Source organism: Muntiacus reevesi, chromosome 5 (genome assembly GCF_963930625.1).
Source record: "Muntiacus reevesi chromosome 5, mMunRee1.1, whole genome shotgun sequence".
Taxonomy (NCBI): domain Eukaryota; kingdom Metazoa; phylum Chordata; class Mammalia; order Artiodactyla; family Cervidae; genus Muntiacus; species Muntiacus reevesi.
In genome coordinates this window covers 125,089,920-125,108,805 of record NC_089253.1, presented here as the reverse complement: position 1 = coordinate 125,108,805, position 18,886 = coordinate 125,089,920, and the positions used below count along the sequence as shown (strand labels likewise).

The 18,886-nt window shown below is 52.4% G+C and overlaps 2 protein-coding genes across 5 annotated transcripts in view; both read left to right on the top strand.

The window, feature by feature from the left end:
* Positions 1-6,461, top strand: part of NAV1 (neuron navigator 1) — a 205,311-nt gene extending 198,850 nt beyond the window's left edge. For all 4 annotated transcript variants that reach the window (XM_065936376.1, XM_065936375.1, XM_065936377.1 and 1 more), the window contains one exon: positions 463-6,461. In XM_065936376.1, the coding sequence (XP_065792448.1) occupies positions 463-558 (96 nt within the window). In that variant the 3' untranslated portion in view covers positions 559-6,461. The remainder of the gene's footprint in view (positions 1-462) is intronic.
* A 1,567-nt stretch (positions 6,462-8,028) lies between these two features.
* The window catches only part of IPO9 (importin 9), a 38,025-nt gene continuing 27,167 nt past the window's right edge, over positions 8,029-18,886 (top strand). Inside the window, exons 1-2 of the mRNA XM_065936374.1 lie at positions 8,029-8,242; positions 18,623-18,684. Of these exons, the coding sequence (XP_065792446.1) occupies positions 8,080-8,242; positions 18,623-18,684 (225 nt within the window). The 5' untranslated portion in view covers positions 8,029-8,079. The remainder of the gene's footprint in view (positions 8,243-18,622; positions 18,685-18,886) is intronic.

Here is an 18,886-nt window from a genome sequence, read left to right as displayed (position 1 = left end):
TGCTTCCTTAGCTGAATGAGGGGGTCAGAGTTGTGACCTGTTGAGGAAGCTGAGGGGACCAGGGCAGGAGGTGAAGACACGCATCCAGGCCAGGCCTGGCGGGGGCGACAGGGCGGGGCTGGAGTGATGGGGCGGGGGCGGGGTGGTGGGACGGGCCTGGGGAGAAGCAGGTCCTAATGGCACTGAGTTCAGCCCTTAGCCCCTGGGCCACAGCCTCTTGGAGAAGAGCTGTTAGGTAGCCTTGGGGACCCCACATCCTCCAGGGAGTGGCCAGCAGGTCACAGTGTGCGCTGCCCCCAGCCCACCCCTCACTCCCCAGGACCGGGTTCACACAGGGTGGAAGTAGCCATCGCTGCCTGTTCCCGAACCGGTCCTGCACTCTGGGCTCTCAACCACTTGCAAACCCCATCTTCTCTGTGTGAAGTCCCCACTCCCCTTAACTGTCTCTCTGCCCCTTTTTAGATGGCCATGCTGCTGAAACTGCAGGAAGCTGCCAATTACATTGAGTCTCCAGACAGAGAGAGCATCCTGGACCCCAGCCTCCAGGCCACGCTCTGAGGGCCCAGGGGCCAGTCACAGGACAGCGGGGCAGGGACAGTGCTGTGCTGTCCCCTCTTTCCCGCTTCCTCCCAGCGCGGGCTCTCCAGCCCCAGGGCAGGAGGGGCCATGGAGGAAGGGGCAGGTTCCTGGTGCTGCACCTTGGAGAACTCCCTGTGGGACTGGCGGGTGGACTCGCGTCCCCAGATCCATCTCCTAGTCTCCTCCAGTGACTTTGGGGAGAAGATGATCCTGGCTCTTTTTCCTTGATTTCTTGTCTCAATTACAAACTTCTGGGCCTTCTGGGGAGGGTTTAGAAGACATCAAACAAGCCTGCGGTAGTTCCTGATTCTCACGAATGGCTCAGAGACACAGCCTCACCGGGGAAGTCTTCTGGGAGGAGGGGGCTCCTGGACCCTCCCTCGGACTCTGCCCAGTTCCATCCACTGCCAACAGCTCTCCCTGCCCCCAAGATCGGGCTGCAGCCCAGGAAAAAAAAAAAAAAGAAAAGCATGTGGTTTACAAACGTTAAATCAATCTGTAAAAGGTTTAAAAAAAAAAAGGAAAAAAAGAAGCTGGAGGAAGGAAGTCCAGCTGTGAGGTGTGCTGCCCGCCCCCCTTCCGGACACACAGGGGATACCAGCTGACAGCCACCCACCTGAGACACGGCCCGACCACGAGGATGCCACTGCAGCCTTCAGAGAAACGCCGCCAGCTCTGCTCACAGCGTCTAAGTTAACAGACGAGTCAATAAACCCGGCTTTTTTTTTATTTTTGTTTTGTTTCCATTTTTCCCTCCCATTTGCCTATTTATTCTCTTCTTTCTCGGCTTGTTTTCCCGTATCCTCACAAGTCTGTGAATGCTCAAGCTGCTTTTCCTGGGGCTGGTCTGGCTCTTTCAAGTTGCCCTGTGGAGAGTCCAATGCCGGGCGACTGGCACCCTCAAGACGCCTGCCACGCAGCCGTGTCTGGCACCTTTGGGGCTCTCGTAGGACCTGAAGTGCCAGCTCAGCAGTGGGACAGGAGGGACCTCGAGTCCCACACGTCCTGCCTGGAGCATGGCGGCCAGTCTCTGGAGGAGAACGTGGGCCCATTCTGACAGAAGACCTCAGCTGAGCTTCCCCATGGACTGGAGGGAAACCGGAAACTGGAAACCTCCCTCTGTCTGTGGCCTGTGGAGCCCCTCACCACACTGTTCTGATGGCAGCTGCTTTGCCCGACTGGATCCAAAATCCCCGCTGGCTTTTACTGTTGGTTCTGAACGAGCGAAGATTCACTTAGGCGTGGACACCCACTTGAGACACTCCCAATCAGAATATACGGAGTCTGATTTGGTGGCAAAGATCTGCCTTCCAAAGGGATCCACCTTGTGCAGAAGTTGCCCTGAAGGTTCGGCAAGTCCTGATTCCTTCATCGGACAAGCATTTATTGGGCACTTACTGTGTACCAGTCACGAGGTATAAAGAAAGACGTGAGCCCTTACATTCACAGTCTAGTGGGAAACATTAATCTCCACTAAACACACATCTTATCTTCTGGACCCTCAGGATCACCTGAGAAATGGCGTCCAAACCACAGGAACTAGCCATAAAGAAGCCCATGATTAACTGCCCAGTGCACTGGGTTGCCTGGCGAGGCTATGGTTTGGGCTCTGCAGACCAGGGACCTGTGATGCTCTTTGGAGCCCCAAGTAGCACACACTCTTATCAGAACCTACAGGCACAGTACCACTAACCTGGCTCTCTCTGTCCCACCAAACCAAGGAGCGGCTGCATCTGAATCTTCCTATCAGAAGAGGTTCACTTGGGTCCAAAAGGTGGTCAGATTGCTCCTTCCAGAAGCTTCTGCATTCACCTGGCGGCACCCAGTGATGACGGGTCTTATCTGCTGGAGGGGATGTCTGTTGATGCTGCTAGAGCTGCCAGAAAATATGCAATTCTCCCCCGGGAAGAGGCTGTCTGTCCAAGGATGGTGCTGACATCACTGCCTTAAGGTCTCTGCCGTGCAGAAGGAGGCGGCCCTGGAACGGGGCGTCCCGGGAAGGACAAGACGATGCCCCGCCAGGTGGCCTCTCCTGGGCGCTGGCCTCTCGGCCCCGCCTTGGCCGTCGCCCCATGGCTGGGCTCAGGCCCCAGCGCTGTCTCCCCCAGGGCTGAGCCCATCTCTGTTCTCGGTGCTGCCCGGCCGGTGCCTTCTGTCCTGGGTGTTACTGGCGACTTGAGAAAAAGTAAAGGGGTGACCCCCTTCCTCCATCCCAACTGCCTCAGCACCCCCGGAGCGATGCCTGCCTCCGGGTCAGCGTGGAGACCGCCGTGCACTCTGCCTGGGTCTCAGCAGGTTGGCTCGGGAGGTCTGGGATTCTGGCGCCTCATCTCTGACCCCTGGCCCACAGCTCTTCTCAGCCAACAGCAGCATTGCGCTTGGCTCTTCAGCTGCTTGTGTCCAGAAAGTGGGCTCCCATCTGGCGAGGGGGCACCACCCACCGCTGTCCCTCTGGAGCCTGGACCCCATTTCCAGTTGTCCACCTGGGCCCCTGGCTGTGGGTGACGGTCATCCCCCAGGAATCGCGGCCATGTGGCGATTGCGGCTGGCCGAGCCTCCTCACGGTGCTAGGCCCCTCGGCGCTCACGCAGGCCCCGCTTAAGCCGACCCCCCCCCCCCGCCCCCACCGTGGAGTGAGTAGCCTGCGCAGATCCACAGCATCCTCTCCCACCTGTCCCCCTGCTTCTTGGTTGAGACGCTGGGACCCCTCAGAAAGGGACAACCAGGTCCCAGGGCTAAACTCGCACCCTGGCACCTTGAGAAAACCCGGCCCCTCCAGTACCAGACTGGTGCCGCCCCCCCCCCCCACCCCCAGCTCCTCTCCTCACTGCATCTGGCGAGCAGACCACGTGCTTCAGCGCCCAGCCCCACTACCGGGCAGAGGTGTGACCACGGCCCCCATTTCTGGATGAAGAAGACCACCACATTTTGTCCAGTGTGTTTGTCCTCCACTCCTGCTTAGGCACCAGAAATAAAGCGCGAGGTGTCGAGGCCGGCAGAGGACGGGCTGTCTGTGTGTGTGTCTCCGGGGGCGGCTGGCTGCCGCCGTCGCATCTTCCGAGGCAGCTCCACGGTGCTCATCTCTGTGCACGCATCTCGTCTCGGCGTTTCTGCTGTGTGGTCTGCGTGTCGGGAAGCGGGAGGCTGGCTGAGGTCTTGGGGGTCCCCTTGCGGAGTCCCCAGCGGTCCGAAGGCTAAGCTTTGGTTTTGAATGACCAACTGGTCTGCCCATCCTCCTTGAGGACCTAAGACAACATAGGCATTTATAAAATTTTTTTCTTTCTTCCGCTTTTCCTGGTTTGGGCCTAATCTCATCTATTCACTTCAAACTCCTTGCAACAAGACCCCAGGTATTCAGATGGGCACCCCGTCGTCTCAGAAGTCACTTTATTTCCAGGGGGAGGAGAGCGCCCCCTCCCAGCAACACCTCACACACGAGCCCTGCACAGAGGCGAAGGCTGCCTGTGAGGACGAGACTTGCGGGACCCTCTACTGCAGGGTGTCTGGGAAAGGAAGCTGGTCTCGTCCTCATTGCACATTTCACACGGGCCTCTTTCTAGGACTGACCGCGCTCTCATGCTTCTTCCTTCCCTACTCCTGGGCCTTAGCTAAGCAGAAGCTAGTAGGGAGACGCTATAAACACCCCCACCCCCACCCCACTGCCTGCACACTGATGATGAAATGTACTTTTCCAGAGGGTTCGCTGCTGGGACACCGGAACCGTCCTAGGATGACTGGATAACTATTATACTACTGAGTTCTGGTCCATGGCCCCACCAAAGAGGCCATAGTAAGAAAACGGTTTTAGGGACACTGTTCTCAGAAGACCAAAGCCTGAGCATAACGCCCTTTATAACTGAAATCGCTTTATATATTCATGAACCCTCAGTCAACCTTGTCAGGGCCATAGGGGCCACCACCTTGGCTTGCCCACTGCCCACGTGTGCTCGTCAGCCCAGGAGCACATACTCCCGTCACAGACCCTGTGGGAGAAGGCGTAGTCTGAGAGTGAGGAGGACACACAGCAAGAGAAACCTGGAGGCTGCAGGACTGCCAGTCCAGCGGGGTGTGAAGCCCTACTACTGGGTCCTCCCAGTCTGGCCTTTGGGTCTCCTAATGGCTACGTCTGGAGAGATTTCTGTGACAGGCGTGGTTATGGAAGGAAGTCAGCATCGGTCGGTCCTTTGATTCACCTCTTTCATTTCTCAAAGCAGCGGTTCTTAGATCTGTTTACAGACCATCAGTGTCGGCAGCATCTGAGGACTTGTGGAAATGAAGTTCTCAGACCCCATCCCAGACCTACTGAATCAGAAACCGGGGAGAGGGCCCAGCAAATTGTGTTTTAACGAACCCTCTTGGTAATTGTGCTGTACACTATAATTTCAATTCACTGTGTCAGGGAAAGTCAAGGACCAGAGTCCCCACACTGGAGCTTTAGGACCACGAATAAGGTTTTAGGTTAAAACTCAGACTTTAACATTAGTTTCAAGGTCTTCTCATGTGTCCTCATGATTCTGTCTTTACTTTTATTTAACAAAAAGAAAGAGTATGTGTGCTTTTGGGCAGAAGTTAGGGGAATGCTTGCATCTCCTTGGAGAACACAACCTCCAGGGAAAAACGTCACAGCTCTGATATTTCCAGGGGGCTTCCCGGGGGGACGAGGAGGGAGGGCTCCTCCAGGTGTCTCCTGCTGGGTGATTCTTCTCAACTCAGTCTTCTTCTGCTGATGGGATGAGAGCAGTTTAAAAGTCTGATCTGTATTTCCACCAAACTTGTCCTGGCAGCACCCCTCACCCTTGTCCCAGTTCTAAAGGGCACCTGCCAGAACCTTCTGCCCGCCGCGCCCCCAGCCCTGCCTGGCCGCAGGAAAGCCTTCTCAGAGGTGGAGCAGAGGGTCCTCGGGGCATCCATCCTTCCCCCAATAAAAAAAATTTATTTTAACTGAAAAGAGCTTCTTATTTTCCCAAACTCACAGATGGGGCCGTGGGGGAGATGAGGAGTGTACAACTGGCCTTGTTTAGAGTTGGTCCATTTGCCCCGTGAGAGCGCTTGTGGGTGGGGGACGAAGACCCATCTGGCACTGGGCCTCCTGGGGTCAGGAACTAAGTGCCTGGAGGAGGACGAGAACCTGAGGAAGGCGTGAAGCCTGCACTGAAGCCACCCCATGGCCGCCGGGTTCTCTATCTCCTGCGGATCTCCCCACATCCCTGCCATGTCTCCAGACTGAAAACGCAGATGAGAAGGCAAGGGCTCCCCGTCCCAGCCGGTCTCCGGGCCACTGCTGTGGAGTGGCTTAGGAGTGGCTTAGGAGTCTCCCGCTTCCTAAGTGTTCTTGTTTTTTGTTTCTTTAACAGAACAACCTTTTTCTCAAACGAATTCCAGCCCTTGCTGGGTTCCTTTCCTTGTCCTCACCTGTCCTGTTTTAGGCAGCACTGTTTGTGTGATGGAGTCTTTGTTTCTCAAATGCATGGCGATCCTCGGGTGGAAGGTGGGCAGGAATCTTTACAACACTTTTTTTTTTTAATTTATTGGGCACAAAACCCCCAAACCAGGATATGTGTGTATCTTTGTATTTTGGTTTTTATCATTGGCCTTCCCCTCTTTCAACCTACCCCCTTTCATATCTGATGTAGAGAAAGGGAGCTGTTGTATTTATACATAATTGCGGTAACAATCATGAGAGAGCTGGGTGATTTGTCTTAAATAATAAATCGGTTGACAGTTAAATCCATCCCGGGGCCAGTGGATGAGGCCTTCTTCCCTCACTGCCCGAAGCCCCCTCACCTGGGTCCTCTGTCCATCAGGCATGTCTCCTCCCAGCAAGTCACCTGTTTGATGCCATTTGCGTTTCAATAAAGTTATCTCCTGTGTTGTCCACTGGCTCTCTCTAGCTCCCTCTGTCTGGTTTTTGTCTTATTTATCTTCTGGTCCATGCCTTGATGGGGAAGGTCATTTGCCAAACCCAGAGTTAAGACCCATCTGCCCAGATGTCTGCTCCTCAGTCCTTAAGCAGGAGTCTCTCAGTCCCCTTGGCTGGGGGTGGCACAGGGGCCTGCTTGCATACTGGACCAGCGTCCTTCACCAGAACCTGAAACGTCCAGTGCAGACGTTGAGGCTCTGGAATTCTCCATCCACTGCCACAATGTTTGAAAACATACCACCCTCTGGACTTGCCTAAGTTTTCTTCTTGGGGTAAAAGTGACATGACATCTGAGAAAAGAGGCTGTTCTAATGGAATTCTGCCTTTCCTGGCCACTGAAAGAACAGCCTCTTTCTTACTGGGGAATTGCAGCCTCCAAATGGATATCTTTCCCCTACAAAATTGAGCCAGTGACACAAGCCACCTGTGCCTCTAATGGTGGTGGTTCAGTCGCTAAGTCGTGTCTGCCTCTTTGCGACCCCATGGACTGTAGCCCACCGGGCTCCTCTGTCCATGGGATTCTCCAGGCAAGAAGGGTGGAGTGGGTTCTGCCCTCTAACAGGAGGTGGCAAATGGGTTTAGAGCTCTTCTCAATGTAAGTAATCAAGGAATCATTCTTTCGGAAGAATACTCAGGTGAGGTGGCTTCTCCCTGTGGCCAGCACAGCCTCCGCAGTCTTAGAACTAGGCTAGGAACTGATGGCTGGTTTCCTTTGCTGCTTGGGAATGAGTCATGGTTCCTAGAAACATTTTTAAGGGGCTTAACCTGAACCGCTTACTAACGAATGCCTGTTCCCATTTGCTCTGACCCTCCTGGTCCAACAAGGGATCCAGCCCCCTGCCCTGCACTGCTCACCCCTCTCAGCAGCCCTCCAGGCTTCAGGAGTGTCTACGCCTTGAGACTCGCCCCCGGTCGGCCCAGGATGGCCATATTAACCACTCACTGTTCCACCTCTTTAAGGTCCAGCCATAATTTCCTTGGGAAAAACTTATAGTTTCTCAACTAACAGGGCTTACTCTCAAATAGCCATATAAGCACTTCCTCTGGAAGGAATGCCCTTTCCCACGGCAGTCGCTCCTGGCCAGTCTTTGAGGCTGGACTCACCCACCTGAAAAACCAATGGGCTCCAGGCGCTTCAGATTCTTTCCCCCGACCTTTGGATTCCTGGGGCTGAGAGGAAAACTCGCTTGTTTGGGGGCAAAAGAGGTTGGTTTGAAGTAGGCGCTAATCCAGATCCTCTCCCTAAAGCCTTGTCCACAGATCCTCATCCTGCCCTCTTCTGACGTGGTGTCTTACACCTGAGGAATCGTGCCTGTGGAAGTCAGGGCTGCGCTCCAGCGGACGCGGCGCGCTGGCCGTTGGCCGCCGCTCTTCCGCCACCCGGGTCGGGGTCCTGTGGAGACGATGCAGTTCTCGCTCCCGCGGCAGGCGGCGCTGTCTCCGGAGGCTCGGGCCGCGGCCCCGCCCCGCGCTCCCGCCGGCCAGTGCGCAGGCGCGGCTTTGCGGATTGGCCGCGCGCGGGAGCCGTCCGGCGGCGGCGGCGGGTCGGGCCGTGGGGCGGGCGCGCGGCGCGGAGCAAGATGGCGGCGGCGGCGGCGGCTGGCGCGGCGTCGGGACTGCCGGGGCCGGTGGCCCAGGGGCTGAAGGAGGCGCTGGTGGACACGCTCACCGGGATTCTGTCCCCGGTGCAGGAGGTGCGGGCAGCCGCTGAGGAGCAGATTAAGGTGCTGGAGGTGACGGAGGGTGAGTGAGGCGGGCCACCGCGAGGGCGGCGGGTCTGGGCCGCGGTGGCCGCTGGCCGGAGACTGGGCCCGGGGAGGCCTGGCCTGGAGGGCCGGACTGGGCGGCGACGCGGAGGGCTCCGGGCAGCCCGGGGCTCGAGACTGGGGGCTGGGGTGTGGGGGCGCGCTCCCGGGCGCGGCGGTCCGCCGGGGGCCTGGCGGGGCCTCCGCACGCGTCCCCGGGAGTCGGTCACTGTGCGGGCTCCTCCCCGCCCCGCCCGTCTTCCGATCGGCCGGCTCTATTCTGAGGGGCCGGGCGTCCTTTGTCTTTGCGTCTTTGTCCCCCTCCTCCTAATGGGAGCTCGAGAGTGATGGAGGACGAGACAAGCCTTTGGTTTGAGGTTGTCCGCCAGCTCTTGCCGAGCGGGCCTTTCTTCAGGCCCGGGGCAGCCACGCTCCGACGAGCGTTGGATCCTGAAACCCGACGAGGGCAATCCGCTCGGGCTTTCTGTCGGGAACACGGTTGGCCTGTCGGGGCTTCGTAGGCAAAACTCCAAACCTGCGGACTCCCCGAGCTCAGCGGGACGGCCCCAGCGCCCCTCAGATTGGCCATGGGAGTTGGCGCTCCTATGGACTGAGGAGTTGTTTTTTGTTAAATAACACAAAGCTCCCATGAATTTGATGTTATACTCAACCACAGCATGAGAAAGCTCTTGGAAAACTAAGTTGTCACTACTGGTAATACGTTGAGATCTGGAATTTTGCGGGTTGAGGACCATTTTGAAGGTCCGTTTTAACTGCCATTGTTTTGTGAAATGTCAGACCCTGTAAGAGGAGCAGCCACTGGGCAGGAGAAAGCTCTTTGAGAGCCCTGTGCAGACTGACGTACGGGAGTTCTCTGCCTCCTAGGTGAAATGCGTTTACTCCCACTAACGCCTCTGCCTCCCTTGGGCATGAAAGAGAAAGAAGCAGAGGAACTTTGTCACATTCAGGTTACTACTTGAGCGATGTTGAAGATATGGTGCCTTCCCTGGGTGGTACCAGGGTGCCCGGTGCCCCTAGGGAAGGCAAGCCTTGGCTCCTGTTAGAGCTGTCCAGCAGCAGCTGGGCTCTGGGCCCTTCCGCCATGGCCAGCACCACGGGCCCATCTAGGCAGAGTCAGCCATCATCTTGAGATCTTCTTGCAGTTCTGCTCTCTTACTTCATCTTTTTGGATCTCAAAATGAAAAATTAAACAGAAGGGCAGAATTTTTGCACTTGGTCTCTGCCACTGATGGGAATAGATTGACACACACACCTCGCATAACTTACTGGGAACGAGCTTGGAGGTGTGCTGCAGCTGCCTGCTGCTGGGGACCCAGTAGGAAGGCACAGACGCAGGTTCGGGATGTAATGTGCAGGGCTTTATCGAGTCTGTGGAGTTGAATGCAGTACTTTGGACCCTTTGGAGGTTATTTAGATGTTTAAATATTCTAATTCCTGTTAAGTGAAAACTAGAGAGAGCAAGCCCTTTCAGTAACCTGTTTCTGAGATGGAGGGTGGTGATCCCTCCCTCAGATACAGTGCCTTGCTTCTCTCTTTTCCTCTCCTTGTGGCGTTTGGCACATTGGGTGCAGAGTACCTTCTGTCTCATGTTCTCATTTTCACATGTTTCTTTTCGTGGTTGCGTTCTTCTTTAAGGAAAACACAGCACGTGACTTCCCAGCCAGGCCTTAGCCAGCTGTCTGCCCTGGTGAAGCGGGCAGGGCCTTGCTTCACTTGCTCCCAGTGTTAGAAAATTGCAGGCCAAGGCGAGCAGCTGTTCTTGCAAATGAATGAATCTTTTCCATTCCTTTGAAGTTGCTTCCTGTTTTAATTTTATACTAGTAGGAGAAACCTTGCTTTCTGGTCCTAGAAAATACACTTCCTTAAAACTTGGGCATTAATGGGAAATCTGGGAGTTGCTATTATTATTTGTGGTCTTTTGATCCTTTTTTGGATCCATGAGGCCCAGGGTTGGATGACAACCAGTCATGGTTGTTTCTAGACCCCTCGAATAGCCACACTGTCTTTATGAGCCATTGATTGTTGCCTCGCATGGGAGACTGGTTCCAGGTGATACTTGAGATTAAGTAGTCTGTTCCCTTTGACAAGCAGGTCTGTTACCTTCCTTGGCTGCCAAGTGATGACCCCAAATCTTGGAGATTTAAGTGGAAGAATCTCATTTAATTTGGGGGGGAAGACACAGGTCAGTTGTAAACTCCCTGTTAAGTAGACAGACGAGAGAGGTTGTCATGCTCTGGCCAGAGTCTGGTGTAGAGGAGATTTTAAGAAGCAGTTACTATGGAAAATTGAGGTGCTGGAGCCCAAGGTACATCTGGGTCATTCAGCCGGCAAGCAGGTATTTTCCAGGAAATAACTCATCTCCCCCCAGTTCCCGTATTTTCCAGTATAGGAGTCTGTTCTCTTAAGCCAAAGAAGTGTATGTGTGTGAGAGGTCCACCTGACTCGGGTAGTGGGTTAGCTTTGAAAGGATGAAGACGGGCTGTTCCCATCAGCCTGGTGTGCTGGAGTGATTTTCTTGAGTCCCTGGGCTTGCTGTTTTCCCCAGTCACTGGGAACCTGAGGGAACCCAGCAAGCCTTCCTGACTCGTGCAGGCCTGTAAACAGAGCTGATGGACAGAGGGCATGGTGCCACCTTCTTCAGACAGCACTGCCAGCCTGCACTGAGACGCTTATCACTTCAGAATTTGGAGGATCCTGGGCCGCACAGTAAAATTCCAGCAGATGATTGGTACCGTTTGTTTCCTTAAGAAGGTTGCGATTTTGTGTTTTATCAACAGTGTTTGTAGGAATTTAGTTCTGCCTCCATAAAGTAAGAATTAGTCTTTTTGATCTGTTCAAGTGTTATTCTAATTCCATTTTATTTAATAGGTGGGATCATATCACACATCTTATAAACCTGGTCATTTAAAAGAAGGAAAGTTTGAAAAAAAATAAAAGAAGGAAAGTTTGTGAGCTGTTGAGGGTCTCTTACATCAAAGTCTAATGTTCTCTGCTCAGCTTTTTTAACTCTGTGTGTGTGTGTGTGTGTGTGTGTAACTTCCAACAAGATCGTGGCTTTTAAGAGTGTCAGCTCTTTATTTTTGGTGTATTTATGCTTGACCTATTTTTTTATCTCAGAACATAGTTGTTTCCTTCTTTTCTTCTCTGTCTGCTCTCCTCTGAGAGCAGCATCACCTGAGTGGGGCAGTGTGTTGCTTTCATTCATAAGCTTTGATTCCCCAGGCCAGCATAGTACAGACTTTGTTTTGCTCCTGACTTATTTTGCTGTGTCGGGCCTCAGTCACACCCTCAAGTTCTGCCTTTTGTCGTTTGGGATCTTTTGCTGTGGCATGCGTGCTTAGTTGCTCCGTGGCACGTGGATCTTAGTTCCCTGACCAAGGGTCAGATGCATGTCCCCTGCACTGCAGGGCAGACAGTACACTTGCTTATATGATGTGAGAGCCTAGGTCACTTTTTTCTTTTAGTGATTTTTTGTTTGTTTGTTAGAAATGAAGACATTTGGCCTTGACTTAGTTTTTTATGTCTTGCTCCCAGCAGATAGGTCACAGGAAATACATTTTTTCCTTTCCTCCCACCACCGCTGTGTTGAGCTGGGGAGGGGGATTCTCTCTCTCGCTTTTCCTGGCATCTCATGCTCCCAGATGTCTGTGTTACTCCGTCTCTGGTGCCTCGAGACAAGCCTGTGGGCCGAGGTCTGCTTCCCGGCTCTCACGGGTGTTTTTCTGGCTCTCTTGCAGTGTAGCGTAAAGCACTGTCAGCTGCGAAGGGAGCCCCTCCAGGACCCAGACGCACTCCTGGGCGCGTGGCGGGCACTGAGCCCAGCGGAAGGCGGCCGCGCTCGGAAAAAGGCCAGTGGTGGAGTTTTCTTTTTCCTTTCAGCTGTGGTTTTGTGAAAGTCCTGTGAGAAAGGGGGCTTCCCCAGAGACTCCGTCCTTCCCAGACAGGCTGGCCCCCAGTTCTTGGTGCAGGAGCTCTCCTTGCCGCCCCTGAGACCGGGAGCTTGTGTTTCTCAGCTTGTCCTTTCTCCCCCATGCTGTCCTTGGAGCCTCGCTTCCACGTCAAGCTGTGGAAGGATCCTGTTTTTGCCTGGTGGGGTGAAGTGAAAGAAAGGGGAGCACGGAAAACCACGGACGGCAGCAGAGGCTGAAAGGCCAGAGGGTGGTCTGGAGAGAGCTGAGAGGCATCTTCCAGAGGAGGTTCGAGGGCGCCATGTGGGGTCGGGTCAAAGGTTAACCCTGCCCCACTGGGAGTTGATGTTAACCCAGGTTCACAGGGTTAGTTGGGAGAGGGAACCAGAGAAATGAAGTTTCTTAAGGAAAATGGCTTGAGAAAGCTGACTTCATATAGCCCACTTGAGAATGTCCCTCTTAGGCTTAACTTCATAGATTGAATCTTGCTTTAATCTGTATTTGTCGTTTTCAAGCAAGACAAAGTAAGCGAGCGATGCCTGTCTGTGTCTCTTGTATTTTCTCTGCCTTAATCATCCCAGAGTGAGTCACTCAGGTGTTTTCATGCTTTCTGGAGAAATTATGTTAATTTCAGCAAAACTGAAAATCCCCCAACACACATTAAAATAAAAATACTTTTTTCTTTATGGATTTACTTAGTTATATTGCATCAAAAACGACTGTATGATCTCTGTTAAGTGAATGTCTGTATATAGGATTTTTTCCTACTTCACAGAAGTCACCAGTGGATAAGGCAGTGGTATTGATAAGATTTAAAGTCAGAGAGCTTGAGGGTTTCTTCCTGGCATTTCATCCTGTGTGTTACTTTTATAGAGCACAGAGGTCACCATCTGCAGAGCACCACTGTCCTATCTTGTCACACTTACGATTTTTTAAGTAAATTAAAATTAACTGGAAATAAAATTAAATCTTATGGTATGAAACTCCTCTATTGTGACAGATAGCCTATATATATGATGGGTGTATAGTCTAGAATAAATTAGGTTAAATAAAATTGCTATCTTCCCTCTTACATCCCCCTTTAACCTAGTGCATATGAGCTCTTTGTCTTTGAATTTTGGGGGTTTCCAAACCAAAGTTGATCATGTCACTGTCTTTGAAACTCTGGGAGCCTGTAGTGAAGAAAATCTATTCTGTTTATCCATTCTGTTTTAAAGATTTGTCCTTAGGTGGTACTCTTTGAAGATTTTGATTTCCATTAAAGCTTTTGAGCAGAGATTCATATTTTTGAACTTTCAAACCTCTTCTTTCCTCTGTGGCAGAAATAAACTTTCAGACAAAGTCCGCTGTAGAACCGGGTTGTAGGTACAAATCCCCCGGCTGGCGTAGGTTTTTGGGCCCCCACATGGATCTTAATCTTCTCATGGTCTCTTCCTCTCACCATCTTTTATTGCAGTCTCAGTGATGTGTGAAGCATGGTGATTGGTGGAAATTGGGGTGTGATCTTTGATAGGTTCCAGAACAAGATGAATTTAAAGATTATGTTTGAGTGAAGAGCTCCCGGTTACTGTGACCCTCACCAGACTGCCACCTCCTCATGGCCTTGGATGGAAAACGAGTGTTCACACAAAGCTCTTCTTTAAAAAGAGTGGACGTGGAGGTTCTCGGGTTGATGAGAAAGGACCCCTGTGGAGAGTCCGCCTGGTCTCCCTGCAGTAACGACTCTTCTGATGGGTGCAGGGTGGGCTGGTGGGGAAGGCCTGGTTCCTTCACGCTTCTGGGAGCCTCGGTGTGAGCACTCCACCACTCTCTGTGCTTGCATTGGGAGGTAATTAATCAGATCGGCTTAAGCTTTATAGTCTCCACTCAAGTTTTAAGTCCTTCTCAAAAATGTCCCATATTATACCTCAGTATCTTTCTTTTTCACACCTTGTGGTTAAAGACTTTGTTTATCTTGATCTCCTTTGTCCCTGTAGTGATGATCCAGACCTTGTACTTTTGGCAGGAACATTAGTATCAGTATCAGAGTGGTCCATGCAAAAATTGTTGAAATGATGCCTTAAAAGAAAACAGTGTGTGTCCTAGGTAATTTATGAGTGTGTTATAGACTTTCTGAAGGACTTCACGTAGGCTCACCAGGATCAGCTGACAGGGTTCGGGGAGAGAATCCTGAGCTTCTTAGCCAACTTGGAGCCGTCAAGTTAGCCCCCATTGTCATACCGAGGATCTGAGGTCAGAGGGTGTGTGGGGCCCCCTGAGAGGCGTCCTTTCCCCTCTTCCCCTTCCGTGGGTTTCACACGTGCACTTCAGAAGGCTTTTCTCTCACTCAGCTCCACCTTTGGCCAGTGTCCAAGCAGCCTGACCCATCTATGTTAGTCCATTGGGAAAGTGGACTCCCATATCTTTGGGTTGTAGGGACCTATTGTTTACTCTATTAGAAATGGGTTTTAGAGAACTTAATAGAGACTGAACTAGCCAGATTAACCCTAAGAATTAGAATGAACTTCAGTACCTTTGGAGGTAGTTCTGCAGATTTGAACTGTTTGTGATTTAATAACTTACTAACTGCTATCGAAAGAATGTGGCGACTTTTTTAGTCTTGCAAAACTCTCCTTTCCTGAGTGAAACTTAAGTGCCGTAGGATTGTATCAGTAATTGTAGCTTAAAATAAGGGTGTAATAAGAATGAGGAAGAATCCAGTAAGGTAGCATAAATTAAAGATACAAGAAAAGTTAAAATACAGAATCAGTAGCCTTCATATACACAAACAGTAAAAGGCTAGAGGATATAGTAGTGGTTTGGTTTGGTTTTGTTTTGTTTTGTTTTTAAGTCCTTTACAATAGCAACAAAAAGATTAAATGCTTGGGAGTGAAATGAACAGGAACTATGCAGAAACCTATTGGAGCAACTTTAAACATTCCCAAAAGGTTTAAAAGCAGGCATGGACAAATGGGACGGTGAGCTGTCCTTGGATAGGACGGCGCTGCATTCTAGACGAGTGAGATGGGTTGATTCTGAAGGTCACCGAAAAGTTAGCTTGGAAGGAGTAGCTCCCAAAACACCAAAAGCAACAAACGGAAGAGGAGTTAGTTCTAGCAGACACTGAAACCTTACCTAAAGCCTCTATTATTGAAACAAACAACACGGCACTGGCACACAAACAGACAAATAGAACTGCGGAATAAAACAGAAAGTCTAGAGATAGACACGAGTAACTGTGGAAGTTTAGTGTTGATAAACGTGGCATCTCAAAACGTTGCAGTAAGGACAGACCTTCAGTAAAGGTGCTGGGACAACTGCGTGGGGAGCCGCTTGGGATTAGATCCATTCTCATACCATACAAAAAATAAGTGGCAAAGGGATTCAGAATCTATATGTTAAAAAAAGAAACCACAAAAAATGTAGAAGGAAGTATGGGTGAATTTTTCTTTATCTTTGGCATAAAGAAAGGCTTTCTAACCACAACTCAAAATCCAAAGGCAGCAAAAGATTGATAAATTTGACTACCTTAAAATTTTAGTTCAACACAAGTTAGGACCAGCAAGACTAAAGTACAGCTGTGCCTAGCATATTCAAACTGCAGAAAACCAAGAGAGAGAGATGATCTTAAAAGGAGTCAGAGGAAAACAGTACCTTATTTGTGGGGGAACAAGAATTAACAGTTACATTGGACTGCTCTTCAGAAGCCATACAAGCAGGAGTGGAGTGGAGTGAAATAGTTAATGTGATCATAGAAAATATATTACCTACCTAGAATTCTGTATCCACTAAGTTAACCTTTAAAGTTGAAGAATTAAGACAGTCTCAGACCAGAAGATTTCTCTGGCGGTCCATTGGTTAACACTCTGCACTCCCAATACAGGGGGCCTGAGTTCAATCCCTGGTTGGGGAACTAAGATCCCGCATGCCCCCTGTTCTTGACCCATTTTGAGTTAATTTTTGTGTCTGGTATGAGGTGAGGGTCAGGTTAATCCTTCCGCACACGGGTATCCAGTTGCCTTAGCGCCACTGTTGAACAGACTGCGCTTTCTGCACCTGGCGGTCTGTCCTGCCGGTCTGTACGAGTGTCGCTGTGCCACTACCAGACTGTGTTGGTTGCCGTAGATTGGTAGTTAAGTTTTGAAGTTGGGACGTGTGAATCCTCCAGTTCAGGTCTTCTTTTTCAAGACTGTTTTGGCTATTTGGGATCCCTTGAGATTCCATATGAAATTTAGGATGGGTTTTTCTATCTCTACAGGACAGTCATTGGAATTTTGACAGGGATCGCGTTGAAGGATCTAAATTTCAGTTTGGGAGTGAGAGGGCAGCCTCCCCATATGCTTGTGTGTGTGTGTGTGTGTGTGTGTGTGTGTGCGCGCGCGCATGTGTACTGGGTCTCTGTGGCCGCGCAGCCGTCCTGGTTGTGGTGCACGCAGCATCCCCGTATGCTCGTGTGTGTGTGTGTGTGTGTGTGTGTGCACGTGCGCGTGTGTGCTGGGTCTCTGTGGCCACGCGGCCGTCCTGGTTGTGGTGCACGCAGCATCCCCGTATGCGCGTGTGTGTGTGTCTCTGTGTGTGTGTGTGTGTGTGTGTGTGTGAGGGTTGGTTTGGGAGTGAGAGGGCAGCATCCCCGTATGCTCGTGTGTGTGTGTGCACTTGTGTGTGTGCTGGGTGTCCGTGGCCACGCGGCCGTCCTGGTTGTGGTGCACGCAGCATCCCCGTATGCGCGCGTGTGTGTGTGTGTGTGTGTGTGTGTGTGTGTGCGCGCGCGTGCGCATGTGTGCTGGGTCTCTGTGGCCGCGCGGCCGTCCTGGTTGTGGTGCCCGCAGCATCCCCGTATGCGCGTGTGTGTGTGTGTGTGCGCGCGTGCGCATATGTGCTGGGTCTCTGTGGCCGCGCGGCCGTCCTGGTTGTGGTGCACGCAGCATCCCCGTATGCTCGTGTGTGTGTGTGTGTGTGTGTGTGTGTGTGTGTGTGTGTGTGAGAGGGTTGGTTTGGGAGTGAGAGGGCAGCATCCCCGTATGCTCGTGTGTGTGTGTGTGTGTGCGCGCGCGCGCGCATGTGTGCTGGGTCTCTGTGGCCGCGCGGCCGTCCTGGTTGTGGTGCACGCAGCATCCCCGTATGCTCGTGTGTGTGTGTGTGTGCACTTGTGTGTGTGCTGGGTGTCCGTGGCCGCGCGGCCGTCCTGGTTGTGGTGCACGCAGCATCCCCGTATGCGCGTGTGTGTGTGTGTGCACTTGTGTGTGTGCTGGGTCTCTGTGGCCGCGCGGCCGTCCTGGTTGTGGTGCACGCAGCATCCCCGTATGCGCGTGTGTGTGTGTGCACTTGTGTGTGTGCTGGGTCTCTGTGGCCGCGCGGCCGTCCTGGTTGTGGTGCACGCAGCATCCCCGTATGCGCGTGTGTGTGTGTGTGTGTGTGTGCTGGGTCTCTGTGGCCGCGCGGCCGTCCTGGTTGTGGTGCACGCAGCATCCCCGTATGCGCGCGTGTGTGTGCACTTGTGTGTGTGCTGGGTGTCCGTGGCCGCGCGGCCGTCCTGGTTGTGGTGCACGCAGCATCCCCGTATGCTCGTGTGTGTGTATGTGTGTGTGTGTGTGTGCGCGCGCGCATGTGTGCTGGGTCTCTGTGGCCGCGCGGCCGTCCTGGTTGTGGTGCACGCAGCATCCCCGTATGCGCGTGTGTGTGTGTGTGTGTGTGCGCGCGCGCATGTGTGCTGGGTCTCTGTGGCCGCGCGGCCGTCCTGGTTGTGGTGCACGCAGCATCCCCGTATGCGTGCGTGTGTGTGTGTGTGTGTGTGTGTGTGCGCACTTGTGTGTGTGCTGGGTGTCCGTGGCCTTTCCTGGTGTAGTGCTCGGGCTTCTCATTGCAGTGGCGTCTCTTGTTGGGCAGCCCGGGCTTCTCTACCCCGTGGCACGTGGGGTCTTCTAGACCAGGGATCCAGCCATGTCCCCTGTGTGGAGAGGAGGGTTCTTACCCACAGTACCACCAAGGAAGCTCCCATTATGCATTTTGAAATTACCACTTACATTGCTTATTAGAAACTGTTGGCTTGTATCAGTTGTGTTTTTAGGTCTAAACCTGTTAAGACCATATTTTCTTAGATTTGATCATCTCTTACCTGATGGTGTAGATCTGGGCAACTCCTGAAGTCTCAGCTTTTAAGTTTTCTTTGGGGTCAGGTAGCACCAGTTTTCGAGTAGACGCTGCATGTATTGCCACCTTGAAGGGCAAGACGGTGTGCGGTGACGGGGAGTGAGAGGTGCTGGGCCTGTTCATGGTGCGCCTCCCCCACGCTGCGGGCTCCCTGCTCCTCTTTCTCAGAGGAGCTAGTCTGAGCCGTCACCAGCACTTCTGGAGGCACCGAATCAGACTCTTCTCTGAGATCTTTCTTGTTGGCATCAGGGTTAGAGCTCAGTAAACCACTGTGGCTTTCCTGGGTGCTCTTAGACTCACAGTGGCGTTTTCTCTTCCAGAATTCGGTGTCCACCTGGCAGAGTTGACCGTCGATCCCCAGGGGGCACTGGCGATCCGTCAGGTAAGTCAAGACTGACTGGCCCAGTGTACAAGTGACTTCTCTTTACTGGGTGGTAAAACTTTCTTATGGGAAAGCAAAAGGGTAAGGCCAATTTATAAATACTTAGAGTTTTGCCCCAGATGTGGACAGGCTTCAGATGGTGTGTCGGCCCCGTGTGCGGGGTATGAAGAGAGGCTTTCCTGCTTTCCCACCTGGCTCGTTT